General features: G+C 37.4%; 1 protein-coding gene across 4 annotated transcripts in view; it reads right to left on the reverse strand.

Moving 5' to 3' along the window:
- The window catches only part of PPP2R3A (protein phosphatase 2 regulatory subunit B''alpha), a 233,025-nt gene that overhangs the window by 74,843 nt on the left and 143,520 nt on the right, over positions 1–14,662 (reverse strand). For all 4 annotated transcript variants that reach the window (XM_061420903.1, XM_061420895.1, XM_061420921.1 and 1 more), the window contains 3 exons: positions 12,660–12,816; positions 7,486–7,534; positions 6,692–6,781 (listed from right to left, as the gene is read on the reverse strand). In XM_061420903.1, the coding sequence (XP_061276887.1) occupies positions 6,692–6,781; positions 7,486–7,534; positions 12,660–12,816 (296 nt within the window). The remainder of the gene's footprint in view (positions 1–6,691; positions 6,782–7,485; positions 7,535–12,659; positions 12,817–14,662) is intronic.

Here is a 14,662-nt window from a genome sequence, read left to right on the forward strand (position 1 = left end):
CCTTGATGTACTCTTTTCCCAATTTTGAACCAGTCTGTTGTTCCATATCTGGTTCTGTTGCTTCTTGACCTGCATACAGGTTTTTCAGGAGACAGGTAAGGTGGTCTGGTATTCCCATCTATTTAAGAATTTTCCACAGGCTGTTGTGATTCACACAGTCAAAGGCTTTAGTGTAGTCAATGAAGCAGATGTTTTTCTGGAATTCCCCTCATTTCTCTATGATCCAGTGAATGTTGGCAATTTGATCTGTATTTGGTTCCTCTGCCTTTTCTAAATCCAGCTTGTACATCTGGAAGTTCTAGATTCACATACTGCTAAAACCTAGCTTGAAGGATTTTGAGTATAGCCTTACTAGCATGTGAAAGGAGCATAACTGTATGGTAGTTGGAACATTCTTCAGTGTTTCCCTTCTTTGGGACTGGAATGAAAACTGACTTTTTTCAATCCTGTGGCCATTGCTTAGTTTTCCAAGTTTGCTGACATACTGAGTTCAGCACTTTAACAGCACCGTCTTTTATGATTTTAAGTGGTTCAGCTGGAATTTCATTCTCCACTAGCTTTGTTCATAGTAATGCTTCCTAAGGCCCACCTGACTTCAAACTCCTGGATATCTGGCTGTAGGTGAGTGACCACACCACTGTGGTTATCTGGGTAATTAAGACCTTTCTTGTATAGTTCTTGTAAGTATACTTGCCACCTCTTCTTAATTTCTTCTTCTTCTGTTAGGTCCTTACCGTTTCTGTCCTTTATGTGCCCATCCTTGCATAAAATGTTCCCTTAATATCTCCAGTTTTCTTGAAGAGATCTCTAGTCTTTTCCATTCTACTGTTTTCCTCTATTTCTTTCCACTGTTCACTTAAGAAGGCTTTCTTCTCTCTCCTTGCTATTTATTCTCTGGAACTCTGCATTCAGTTGGGTACATCTTTTCCTTGCTCCTTTGCCTTTCGATTCTCTTTCCTCAGCTATGCCTTCTTGCATTTCTTTTTCTTTGGGATGGTTTTGGTCACTGGCTCCTGTACAATGTTACAAATCTCTGTCCATAGTTCTTCAGGTTCTCTGTCTACCAGATCTAATCCCTTGAATCTATTTGTCACCTTGACTGTACAATCATAAGGGATTTGACGTGGGTCATACCTGAATGGCCTATTGGTTTTCCCTACTTTCTTCAATTTAAGCCTGAATTTTACAATAAGGACCTGAGCCACAATCAGCTCCCAGGTCTTGTTTTTGCTGACTGTAGAGAGCTTCTACATCTTCAGCTGCAGAGAATAAAATCAATCTGATTCCGGAATTGATCATTTGGTGATGTTCATGTGTAGAGATGTCTTTTGCATTGCTGTAAAAGGGTATTTGTTATGACCAATGTGTTCTCTTGACAAAACCCTGTTAGTCTTTGCTCTGCTTCATCTTGTACTCCAAGGCCCAACTTGCCAATTACTCCAGGTATCTCTTACTACTTTTGCATTCCAATCTCCTATGATGAAAAGGATATCTTTTTTTGCTGTTAGTTCTAGAAAGTCTTGTAGGTCTTCATTTAACTGGTCAACTTCAGCTAATTCAGGATTAGTGGTTGGGGCATTGACTTGGATTACTGTGATGTTGAATAAATTATAAGCTATATAATAATAATTTATATAATTACTGGAAATAAACCATGATCATCCTGTCATTTTTGAAAATGTATCCAAGTACTGCATTTTGGGCTCTTTTGTTGACTATGAGGGCTACTGCATTTCTTCTAAGGGATTCTTGCCCACAGTAATAGATATAGTGACCATCTGAATTAAATTCTCCCATTACTATCCATTTTAGTTCACTGATTCCTAAGATGTCAATGTAAGTCTTGCCATCTTCTATTTGACCACCTCCAGGAGATGGTGATGGACAGTGAGGCCTGGTGTGCTGCGATTCATGGGGTCTCAAAGAGTCGGACATGACTGAGTGACTGAACTGAACTGAACTGAACTTACCTTGATTCATGTTAATTCCAGGTTTATGCAATATTGTTCTTTACAGCACTGGACTTTACTTTTACTACCAGTCACATCCACAACTGAGCACTGTTTCCACTTTGGTCCAGTTGCTTAATTCTTTCTGGAGCTATTTGTAATTGCCCTCCGGTCTTCCTCAGTAGCACACTGGATACCTTCTGACCTGGGGGGTTCATCTTCCGGTGTCATATCTTTTTGCTTTTTCATACTGCTCATGGGGTTCTCATGGCAGGCACTGGAGTGGTTTACCATTCCCTCCTCCAGGGCACCACGTTTTGTCAGAACTCTTCACTGTGACCATCCATCTTGGGTGGCCTTGTGGAGCATGGCTCATAGCTTCATTGAATTATGCAAGCCTGTTTACCACAATAAAGCTGTGATCCACGAAAGGGATCAGTACAGCTAAAGCCTTATCAAGATTACTAATATTTTCAAAATAACTGACTTTTGGCTCCATTGCTTTTCTCTATTGTTTTCCTATTCTCTCATTTATCAGTTCTAATCTTTATTCTTTTCTTCTGTTTGCTGTGCTTCATTTGCTGTTTTTTCCCCAGTGTCTTACAGTGGAAGGTTAGGTTATTGATTTAAGACCTTTCTTTTTCAGTAGATGGGTTTACAGCTTCATCCTACACATTTTGGTATGTTTTGCTTTTTATTCATTTAAAGTTTTAGTATGTTGTTTTTTCATTTTCATTCAATTCAAATTAGCTTCTAATTTCCTTTAGGTATTTTTTTTTTGATCCACTGGTTACTTAAACTGTGTTATTAAAATTTTTGCATATTTGTGGAACCTCAAATTTCTTTCTGTTAATTTTATTCCATTGTGGTCAGAGAACATAAGTTGTATAATTTCACTTTTTATATTTTTTAAGGCTATTTTATGGCCTCCCACATATTCTATCCTGGAGAATGTTCTATGTGTACTTGGGAAGAATATATATTCCACTGTTCCTAGGTGGGACATTCACTAGATATGTTAGGTACAATTGATTTCTAATTTTGTTTATAGTGTTGTTCATGACTTTTATTTCCTTGTTGATCTTCCTGGATGTTTTTCCATCACTGAAAGTGGGGTACTGAAGTCTCCAAATACTACTGTTGAATTATTTATTTCTCTTTGCAATTCTGTTAGTTTTTCTTTCATGTATTTTTAGGGCTCTGTGTTGTTAGTTGCATATATGTTTTTAATTATAATGTCTTTCTGTTGGATTGACCCCTTTATGAAACAGAATGTCCTGTTGTCTCTAGTAACACTTTTTGTACTGAACTCTAAGTCCTCTGATATTTATATGGCCACTCCAGGTTTCTTATGGTTGTTGTTTGCATTACATATCTTGACCCTTCCTCCTCCTTTCTTACCCTTCTTGTATCTTTAAACTTAGTATGTGTCTCATATAAACAGTAAAGAATTGTATCAAAAAAAGTTTTTTTTTGATCCAGCCTGAAAATCTCTGCTTTGATGGAATGATTAATCCATTCACATTTAATGTTATTACTGTTATAGTTGGACTTATGTCTGTCATTTTAATTTTTGTTTTTTAAGTGTCTTGGAGTTTTTCCTCTATTCTTCCTTTATTGCTTTCTTTTACATTTAAGTGAGTATTTTCTAAGTGGAACACTTTAACTCTTTTAACAATTTTTTTACTATGTATTCTTGAGTTAATTTCCTTCCGGTTCCTCTAGCTGCTGCTGCTAAGTCATGTCAGTCGTGTCCAACTCTGTGTGACCCCATAGATGGCAGCCCACCAGGCTCCCCCATCCCTGGGATTCTCCAGGCAAGAACACTGGAGTGGGTTGCCATTTCCTTCTCCAATGCAGGAAAGTGAAAAGTGAAAGTGAAGTCGCTCAGTCGTGTCCGACTCTTAGCGACCCCATGGACTGCAGCCCACCAGGCTCCTCCGCCCATGAGAGTTTTCAGACAAGAGTACTGGAGTGGGTCGCCAGTGGTTCCTCTAGAGCTTACCATATACATTTCAACTTCTTAGAATTATTTCAAACTGATACTTAATTCCTGTGAGATACTGAAGTGTTACTCTTATATAACTCGATTGCCTCATCCCTCTTTTTTGTGCTATTATCTCTCTATATTACAAATCCAATAATACAGTGTTCTAATCATTATTGTATATAATTTATGTTTTTTAAAGAAGCTGATAGAAGGCAAACAAGTATATATTCATGTTTGTTATATAAAGCTTCTTTATTATAATTTCTATCATTTATGTCATTTGTTCTTATGGAATAACAGAAAGAAAAGATGGGAAGTATTTGAGGAAAGCTTTTTTATAACTAAGTAAATATGAAAGGTAAAAGATTAAGAGGGTTAATTAAGAACACCCCAAAGGCAAGAAACAGAAAAATGCACAGCTTTCAAAGCTTTGAGGATTTAGATAATTAAAACCACCTAAGGTTTTTCCAGTAGTCATGTATGAATGTGAGAGTTGGACTATAAAGAAAGCTGAGTGCTGAAGAATTGATGCTTTTGAACTGTGGTGTTGGAGAAGACTCTTGAAGAGTCTTCATTTAGGAATGAAGTCCTGAATATTCCTAAAGGAAATCAGTCCTGAATATTCATTGGAAGAACTGATGCTGAAGCTGAAACTCCAGTACTTTGGCCACCTGATGTGAAGAACCGACTTACTGGAAAAGACCCTGATGCTGGGAAAGATTGAAGGCGGGAGGAGAAAGGGATGGCAGAGGATGAGATGGTTGGATGGCATCACCGACTCAATGGACACGACTTTGAGTAAATTCTGGGAGTTGGTGATGGAGGGAGGCCTGGCATGCTGCAGTCCATGGGGTCGCAAAGAGTCAGACATGACTGAGCGACTGAACTGAACTGAAGCATTCAAAAAATGGATTAATAATATAAACAAGCACACTTACTGGCATAGAAATAAACTGTTATGTGAAGAAATGTGTCACAAAATTGTATAATATGATACCATTTAGTATACTGTGTCATTTGGTGCAGAGAGAGGAGGAGGAGGGTGAAAGGAGGAGGGAAAGGAAGAGAAAGGAGGGGGATGAGGATGAGGTAGGAGGTAACATACCAAAATGTTAGCTATGGGTCAAAGAATTACAGATAAATTTTATATTAAGGTTTCTGAATGTATATATTTAAAGTTTTTAATATTTAATGTGTATTTGTGATAGAACAATAAACTTAAAAAATTAGTCCAGCAGAAATGAGCAAAAGACACAAAAAGGCAAGTCACCTTAGATGAAATAAAAATGGTGAAAAATGTATGAAAAAACTTCTGCCTCTCTAGTAATGAAAGAAATGCAATGTAAGATAATGCTGAATTTACTACTTATCAAATGGGAAAGATTCTTAAACAGGAAGATACTTAGTGTGAATAAGGGTTATAGGAAATACACTCAATACTTTGTTGATGAAAGTATAAAATGAAAATACATTCTGAAAATAAGTTTAATAGTTTTTATAAAAGCCCTTAATATCTATGCCCTTTAATTTAGCGATTCCTTTTCTGGGGAATTTATTTTAAGGAAAAGTATAGTGGATGTTGGGCTTCCCAGGTGGCATTCGTGGTAAACAGTGTGCCTGACAATGCAGGAGATGCGGGTTTGATCCCTGGGTCGGGAAGATCCCCTGGAGGAGGGCACGGCAACCCACTCCAGGATCCTTAGCTGGAGAATCCCATGGACAGAGGAGCCTGGAAGGCTACAGTCCATGGAGTCGCACAGTCAGACATGACTAAAGTGACTCAGCATGCATGCATGCACAGCGGATTATTACAACTGTTTAGCTAAAACTACTAGGGGATATTTAGGAGAATAAATTAATCTAAATACCCAAAGAATATATAAAAGTTTATATGAAAAGCACTGTCCAACACATTCCAACTTTTAATAGTGTCTTTTTCTGAGTGGTAGAATTATTAGTATTAAAATTATTATTAAAATTTATTTTCTTCTGCTTTATCCATGTTTTCTAAGTTGTATATAATGAATAATAAATTACTATCTTTGAAATGGACAACAAAGTTATTTAATATACATGCTGCCCATGAAATAAATCAGTTTCATTTCTATTTCAGTTATTTCCAAACCATATATCTAACATTTAGATAACTTTTTGAATTAATGTGCAGACAGCCGAGTCAGTGATGCTAGCAAGCAGCATCAGGGACTATGGGCTCCCCCACCTTGGTCCTGAGCATAAGCTATGTGCAGGGGACTGTGTTACACAAGACAGGTATAAAAAGAAAGGGACATAGATTTTTGCATCCCTCTTGTTTTCTTTTTATTCCTAGCTTGTGTAACACAGTGTTATAGATGTCTAAGAAACAGGTACATAAACTCAGAGCTACCAATCAAGGAATGCCAAAGAAACAGAGAGATGATTCTTACTGGCAGAGTGAGGGCATGTTCTCCAGTTTACTACTAAACCAGGAAGATCAGGAAACAACAAAAATTCACAGTTATCTATTCCCATATTTCATATAAATGCTTGCTGTCCTTCAGAGACAGCTCCCACATCACTCCACCTTTGTTTCTGGGGGTAAGAGCACTCGTCCTGATACACTGTGACTGTGGGCTCAGTCTGAGGGCAGAGACTAAGTCTAACCCATCCTGGCACCCCTAGTTAACCTGGCATTCACTAGATATTCATCATGAATTTTTCAAACTTTGTTCATTTGTTTAACATCTGGGCAAAGGAAACTCAGAAGTCATACCTGGTGGGGTTCCTTTTGTCTTCCTCAGAGATCAAAAACCAAACAAAATCTGCATAGCTCATTCGTCCCTCTTTCTGTACTGTTTTTCCCCTGAAGAAAACACATGGTTACAAAGTTTCCTAAAAATCAATTACTTTTCTAAATTTAGCAGGATGACAGACTTAAGGAATAAAGTAATATTTCTTTGGAAATTAAGTTAAAAAAAAACAACAACACACAGAACGCTGGAAATCTCACAAAGGGCAACCTCTTTCATTGCCTATCTTATTTTCAAATGCCTCGAGGATGAAATTAGAAGCATTTGCAGATTTGAAGGAACTCTGGTTTCTAATTTGAATACAAATCAGGTCAAATACTGTTACCTGTACTTAGATAAACAGGGCTTCCCTGACACCTCAGTTGGTAAAGAATCCACCTGTAATACAGGAGACCCCGGTTTGATTCCTGGGTCGGGAAGATCTGCTGGAGAAGGGATAGGCTACCCACTCCAGTATTCTTGGGCTTCCCATGTGGCTTAGCTGGTAAAGAATCCGCTTGCAATATGGGAGACCTGAGTTCGATCCTTGGGTTGGGAAGATCCCCTGGAGAAAGGAAAGGCTACCCACTCCAGTATTCTGGCCTGGAGAATCCTGTATATTAAAGTATTACTGCCATCTTATATGAAGCCACACTGCATATTTTGTAGGGTATTATCTAACCTACAGCACTGACAAATTATGCAGGAAGCCTTGCTAAAAGGACATTGCTAAAGTATTACCTGTAGTTCATTTTAAAACTCAGATGGTTTTTCTTACCTTGTTACTGCCCCAGAGAATATTCTTTCAATAATCCTGTTTGATGAAGCTAAACATAAATAAAAAGTACAAAGCTAGTTAAAACATGCTCCAAAAGGTACCATTTTTGGCAAATTTATTTTCAAGTAGCCACAAGGTTAAACTTAATAATATTCCATGATAAGAATACGAGTAGTTGAATTTTTACTTTTTATGTACAATTGATACTTTTTGAAAGAAGTAATTTGAGATAGCTTGGTCTATCAATCATTTAAAAAAGAACACACAAATTGATGTATCTGACAGCTCAAATACATTAATACAGTTGGGCACCAAATTGGTTCTGAAAATCCTGACAACGGAGACAAAAATGTACAAAATTTATATTGATCTTGTTATCCAACAAGACAAGACAACATTTCCTCTAAAACAAGACAGATTTCATCCTAGCATTAAATTCAAGGGGAAACTGATTGTTGGGGGTTTGAGTCAAACAACGGAGAATGTTTTTCAGGTAGAATTTTAGAAAAGGTACCAAAAACAAACCACAAAATACTTTTCTTACATTCGTATCCTTTAAAATTCCAGGATATAACATGATATACAATTTTAAATTCCATCAGTAAATTTTATTCAGAGAGAGATGATTCTATCTTAAGATAGTATGTCGCATTTGATGACAGATCCTAGTAATCTGGATCGGTGTACCTCACTGTGAGTTCAAAGTAACCAAAAGCATTAGTCACAAAAAAGGAGGTAACAATGGACCTCAGACCTAGGGATGTGGTGAGGACAGGAATCTGTTCTTTTAACAAACGCCTCGCCAGTGGTATGCACACTACAATTTCAAAACCAGTGATGAGGTCATTAGAGAGCAGCTACCAGCATCTAACTCTTCTGTGTGGCGTTGGGTACAGTCAACATAAAGGTTCATTACTTTGGTTGAAGAATGTTAAGAAAATGAGTGTCAGCACAGCCCCTCCTAGACACATACCAAAGGCTGTATAAGGGCCCTCTAGAGTTTGTTGCGGAGAAGGCAATGGCACCCCACTCCAGTACTCTTGCCTGGAAAATCCCATGGACAGAGGAGCCTGGTAGGCTGCAGTCCATGGGGTCGCTAAGAGTCGAACACGACTGAGCAACTTCACTTTCACTTTTCACTTTCATGCATTGGAGAAGGAAATGGCAACCCACTCCAGTGTTCTTGCCTGGAGAATCCCAGGGACAGGGGAGCCTGGTGGGCTGCCGTCTATGGGGTCGCACAGAGTTGGACACACCTGAAGCGACTTAGTAGCAGCAGCAGCAGTTTGTTGAGCACTGGTTTATGGGGTTAATAATTTGAAAATAAAGGAAAATAGAACAAAAGGCAGCTACATAGGAAAGGCAGAGATATTTATTTCTGAAGTCTTTCTTTAGATTTGGAAGGTTTAACTTCCTAAAACTGCAGATCATGTTGTCCCATTAAGGACAGGTTGGTGGGCAGGCAATTACACAGAGTTTCAGTGGCCCCTTCGTTGTGCAGGCCAAAACGCCTGCTTTTCTGGACTTCATTCCTTTAACATGCCTCTAATGAGTAACTATATGTGTATATACAATATCTTAGGGGTTAATGAGAACTACGTTTATGACAGCCAGAAAAGGTGCTTTAGAGCCCATAGGGTTTTGTGTGATCTCTGGAGGCTAGCTCACATTATACAGATGATCTGGCCACTGATGATCAAAAAGTGCAGAGCTAATACAGCTGATCCAATACCCCTATAAATATCGCCATCTTTATACTATGCTTGTAATAGGAAGGTATGACTATAGGCATAACACAGAGATACTGTGGGTTCAGTTCCAGGTCACCTCAATACAGTGAATATCACAATAAAGTGAGTCATATGAATTTTTTGGTTTCCCAGTGCATATAAGTTATATTTGTACTATACTATAGTCTATTATGTGTTAAACAGCAGTTATGTCTTTAAAAAACCAATGCATATAAAAATATTTTATTGCTAAAAACAAATGCTAACAATCACCTGAGCCTTTAGCAAACTGTAGTTTTTTGTTGGTGGAGGGTCTTGCCACCACCAATGTTGATGGCTGCTGACTGATCAGGGTGATGGTTGTTGAAGGCTGGGGTGGCTTTGGCAATTTCTTAAGACTACAATGAAATTTGCCACAAAGATCGACTCTTCCTTTCACAAATGATTTCTCTGTTATGTGCAATGTAGTTTGACAGCATTTTACCCATAGCAGAAATTCTTTCAAAATTGGAGACAATCTTCTCAAACCTTGCTGCTGCTTTATCAATTAAGTTCATTTAATATTCTAAATCCTTTGTTGTCATTTCAACAATCTTCATACTGTCTTTGCCAGGAGTAGATTCCATCTCAAGAAACTGCTCTCTTTGTTCATCCATAAGCAGCAACTCCTTATCTGTTAAAATTTTATTATGGGATTATAATGATTCAGTCACATCTTCAGGCTCCTCCTCTAATTCTAAAGTTCTCTTGCTATTTTTACCGTATCTGCAGTTGCTTCCTCCACTGAAGTCTTGAACCCCTCAAAAACATGCCTGAGATTTGACTTCTAAATTCCTGTTCATGTTGATATTCTGCCCTCATGAATCATGAATGGTCTTAAGGGCATCTAGAATGGTGATCCTTTAGAGAAGGTTTTCAATGGACTTTGCCCAGATCCATCAGAGGAATCATAACCTATGGTAGCTATACCCTTATGAAATATATTTCTTGAATAAGACTTGAAAGTTGAAGTTACTCTTTGATCCATTAAGTGCAGAGTGGATATTGTGTCAGTAGGCATTTAAAGTACATTAATCTCATTGTACAATCTCCATCAGAGCTCTTGAGTGACCAGGTGCATTGTCAATCAGGGTCATATTTTGAATCTTTTTTTTTTCTGAGCAGTAGGTCTCAACAGTGGGCTTAATATATTCAGAAAACCATGTTGTAAACAGGCGTGCTGTCATTTAGGCTTTGTTGTTCCACTTGCAAAGTGCAGGCATAAAGAGATTTAGCATAATTCTTAAGGGCCTTTGGATCTTTGGAATGGTAAATAAGCACTGTTTTCACTTTAAAGTCATTACCTGCACTGCATTAACCCCTAAAAAGACAGTCAGCCTGTCCTTGGAAGGTTTGAAGCCAGGCACTGACTTCTCTCTAGAAATCAAAGTCCTAGATGGCATCTTCTTTCAACAGAAGGCTGTTTTGTCTACATTGAAAATCTGATGTTTAGTGTAGCCACTTTCATGATCTTAGCTAGGTCTTCTAGAAACTTGTTGTTTCACCTTGCACTTTCATATTATAGAGATAGCTTCTTTCCTTAAACCTCATGAACCGATTTCTGCTAGTTTCAAACTTTTCTCCTGTAACTTCCTCACTTCTCTCAGCCTTCACAGAGTTGAAGGCAACCTTGCTCTGGATTAGAATCTGGCTTCAGGGAATGTTGTGGCCGGTGTGGTCTTCTATCCAGGCTACTAAAATTTTCTACATATCAGCAAACAAAGTATTTCACTTTCTTCTTCTTCTTTTTTGGCTGCATCACACAACCTGTGGGATCTTAGTTTCCTGGCCAGGGATTGAACCTGGCCCCTCGGCAGTGAAAGTGTGGAGTCTTAACTGCTGGATCAGCAGGGAATTCCCTGCTTCACTTTCTTATTCATGTGTTCACTGGAATAGCACTTTTAATTTTCTTCAAGAACTTTTCATTCACAACTTGGCTAACTGGCACAAAAAGCCTAGCTTTCAGCCTATCCTAGCTTTCAACATGCCTTCCCCTCTAAGTTTCTAGCTTTTGATTTGAAGTCAGAGATGTGCCACTTTACCTGAACACTTAGAGACCATTGTCGTATTAATGGTATGTATTAACTGGCCTGATTTCAATATTGCTGGGTCTCAGGGAATAGGGAGCCCCGAGGAGAGGGAGAGACAGGGAAGACTTGGTTGGTGAAGCACTCAGAACACCAACAGCAGTTATCAATTAAGCTTGCTGTCACCTAGGTGTGGTTCATGGCACCCCAAAACAATTACAATAGTAACATCAAAGATCACTGACCACAGATCATCATAACAAATATAATGTTATATATCAATAAATCAATAAAATTTTGACATATTGTAAGAATTACCAAAATGTGACAAAGACACAAAATGCACAAATGCTGTTGGAAAAATGGCACTGACGAGACTTGCTCAATGCAGGGTTGCTACAAACGTTCAATTTCTAAAAAAAAAGCTCTATTTGCAAAGTGTAATAAAGCAAAGTGAATTAAAATGAGGCACACCTACCTGTACTTAAAGAAGGACAGATATAGTACTAAAATGATTTTTTATCAATAAGTATGATTTAGTATTTCCTCTTGATGCTTGGTTGGCATGTGAACTTTTGTGAACTAGAATTCTGCTAAACATGGAAAGGTCTGAATATTGACATGTAGAATGAACCTTTTCTTAAGATATATACTAGTAGTCATAGATACACTAAATAACAGAAACAAAGCATTTATTTAAGATTTGTACTTTGCTACATCTAAACGGATAAAGGCTTATAAATAGGGACAATCTTATGAGAGAAGAATGAATCAAGGTATCTTGGTGCTTAGTTAAGAATATGCAATCAGCAGATAATAGGTTCTAAGTTTACTACTGGTCAAAATGAAGTAAAAAGGGTAGTATCATGTGATATATAATTTTTTGTTTTCTGGCAAAAGAAAGCACACCAAATTCATCTGCAGAGAAACTATGTTTTCTAGAGCTAAATTCCAAAAAGTTTTATGAATCCTTGAAAGCACTGGCAAGTTGGAAACATCACTTTCATCCTTAGCTGTTTATAAATAGTGTAAATTGAGAATTTATAAAGGTGTATATAATTTTCTTTCAAATAAACTTTACATAGATGTGGTTCTTATTGAATTCATCAGGAGAAAACCAGCATCACTATAAAGACTCATCCATTCATCAAAACCAATACTCTAATTTCTTACTTACCTCCAAACCCCTTCTCCTAAACCTGGTTTCTAGATAAAAAATTAGTATCTTCACTCATTTCCACTTTAAAATTCTTGGCCTTTTCAAGAGGATTTGATTAGATACATAATTTAAGAACTGGGAATTCCCCATAATGAGTGAGCACAATTTAACTCTTGTCTCCTTCAAAATAGCTAAGTCAATATCCACAGAAACACTCACCCTGGTCATTGTATCGAGATAGATCGGCCTGGCTGATGTAGAGGTCATGATCACTATCTAGTTCCCAGAATTTACAATAAATAACATAGAAGTGTTCATAGGAGAAGTAATCTGTGATTTGGTTTATATCTTCCTCTTCTTCCAAAAGGGCTAGAGTCTGAAATGGTATGAATAAAAGGATTATTTTATTTTAAAAATATGGAGACCCAGCTTTGGCCATTATTCAGATTCTAGTACATTTTTATTCTAAACTGAATTAAAAATTTTGGTTTTGGTACCAAACCAGGAAATTTACTAGGCAACATCATCCTATCTTTTAATCAATTGACCAATCTGCAAGCATTTATGAACTCTGTACTATTTTTAGCAAAGAATATGAAGGATTCAAAAACAGGGAAAGGGGAGAACTATTACCAAGAGAACTGCAGCCTATCAGAGGTCCCCCGACTAGGAAGCACAGGACAATCATACAACAGACTTTTAGTTACACGACTGTAAACTGACACTGCTTTTAACTTTTTAATTTTACGACAAGTGGTCTTATATCTATTCTGTTATGAAGAGTGGGCATCCACTGGCAGGGTTTGGCTTTGTAATGGCATCAAGTTTACCAGAAAGGTGACTCATGTATACCTCTGTGATAGTGTGGGGCAGCCTGGTATAAAAGGCATGGGGGTAGAGCTGCAGGGCCCTGAACTAGAAATATTATCTGGGTCTCTCTTGACTCCCTGTGTGCCCCTAGGATAAACACCAAAATCAATCATTTTTGAGTTCAGAATTCTTATTATCAGTCAAATTATCATATAAGTGGCCAGAGATATATGCAGACCTTTTTAGAAAGATTCAGAAAAAACAAAAAAAGATAAACCATAAGGAAACTCAGGAAATAGAAAAAACAAAGTGAGATGACAGAAATAAGATCAGATAAATCAATAGTCGGGACTTCCCTCATAGCTCAGTCAGTAAAGAATCTGCCTGCAATGAAGGAGACCCAGGTTCAGTTCTGGATGGAGAGGATCCCCTGGAGAAGGAAATGGCAACCCACTCCAGTATTCTTGCCTGCAGATTCCCATGGACAGAGGAGCCTGGCAGGCTATAGTTCATGGGTTGCAAGAGTCAGACATGACTTAGCGACTAAACCACTGCCATATCAACAGTCACAATAAAGGTAAAGAGGTCAATCTCCCTGTTAAAAGATTTTCAGATTGAGAATAAAACTCAAATCCAACAAGCAGATCTAGGTATATGTTGTCCATAAGAGATAAGTCTGACAGAGGATGAGATGTTTGGATGGTATCACCAACTTGATGGACATGAGCTTGAGCAGGCTCCAGGAGTTGGTGACAGATAGGGAAGCCTGGTGTGCTGTAGTCCATGGAGTTGCAAAGAGTCAGACATGACTGAATGACTGAACTGAACTTAAAATTTTAAAGTAAGGTTAAAATATATACTGCTGTTGCTGCTGAATATATACTAGCTAAATCTTAAAAAGAAAGCATGTCAATATTAGAAAATAAAATGGAATCCAAGGTGAAAAGCATTATAAGAAAGATAACTATTAATATTTCATAATGCAAATGTATTACTTTGATAAGATTCATTTTCTAAAATGTGAATACTGGAAATCCAAAATAATTTGGCAAATTGAAAACAAGATAAATTATGAAATTATGGTAAAAGAGACTCAATGAAAGATTTTACAGCCAGTAAAAATTATAAAGTCTGCATAGAAACAAAGGAAAATCATAACATGCTAAGTGCAAAATACAGGATATACGATTATACACACTAAGAACTACATTAAATTCTAAATCCAATATGCATGTGAATACGACTAGAAGTACACATAAAAATATTAGTTTTATTAGGGTGCTAAAATATGCCTTCTCTTCTGTTTTCCAAACTTGCTTGTAATGTTTTTATACAATGATCATTAATGTATAAAACAGAATATGTACAATAAAACAAATCTTGAGAAGCAGGGGGGCTCTCATTTTCATCTA

The sequence above is a fragment of the Bos javanicus genome, chromosome 1 (assembly GCF_032452875.1).
Source record: "Bos javanicus breed banteng chromosome 1, ARS-OSU_banteng_1.0, whole genome shotgun sequence".
In the NCBI taxonomy this organism is placed as follows: domain Eukaryota; kingdom Metazoa; phylum Chordata; class Mammalia; order Artiodactyla; family Bovidae; genus Bos; species Bos javanicus.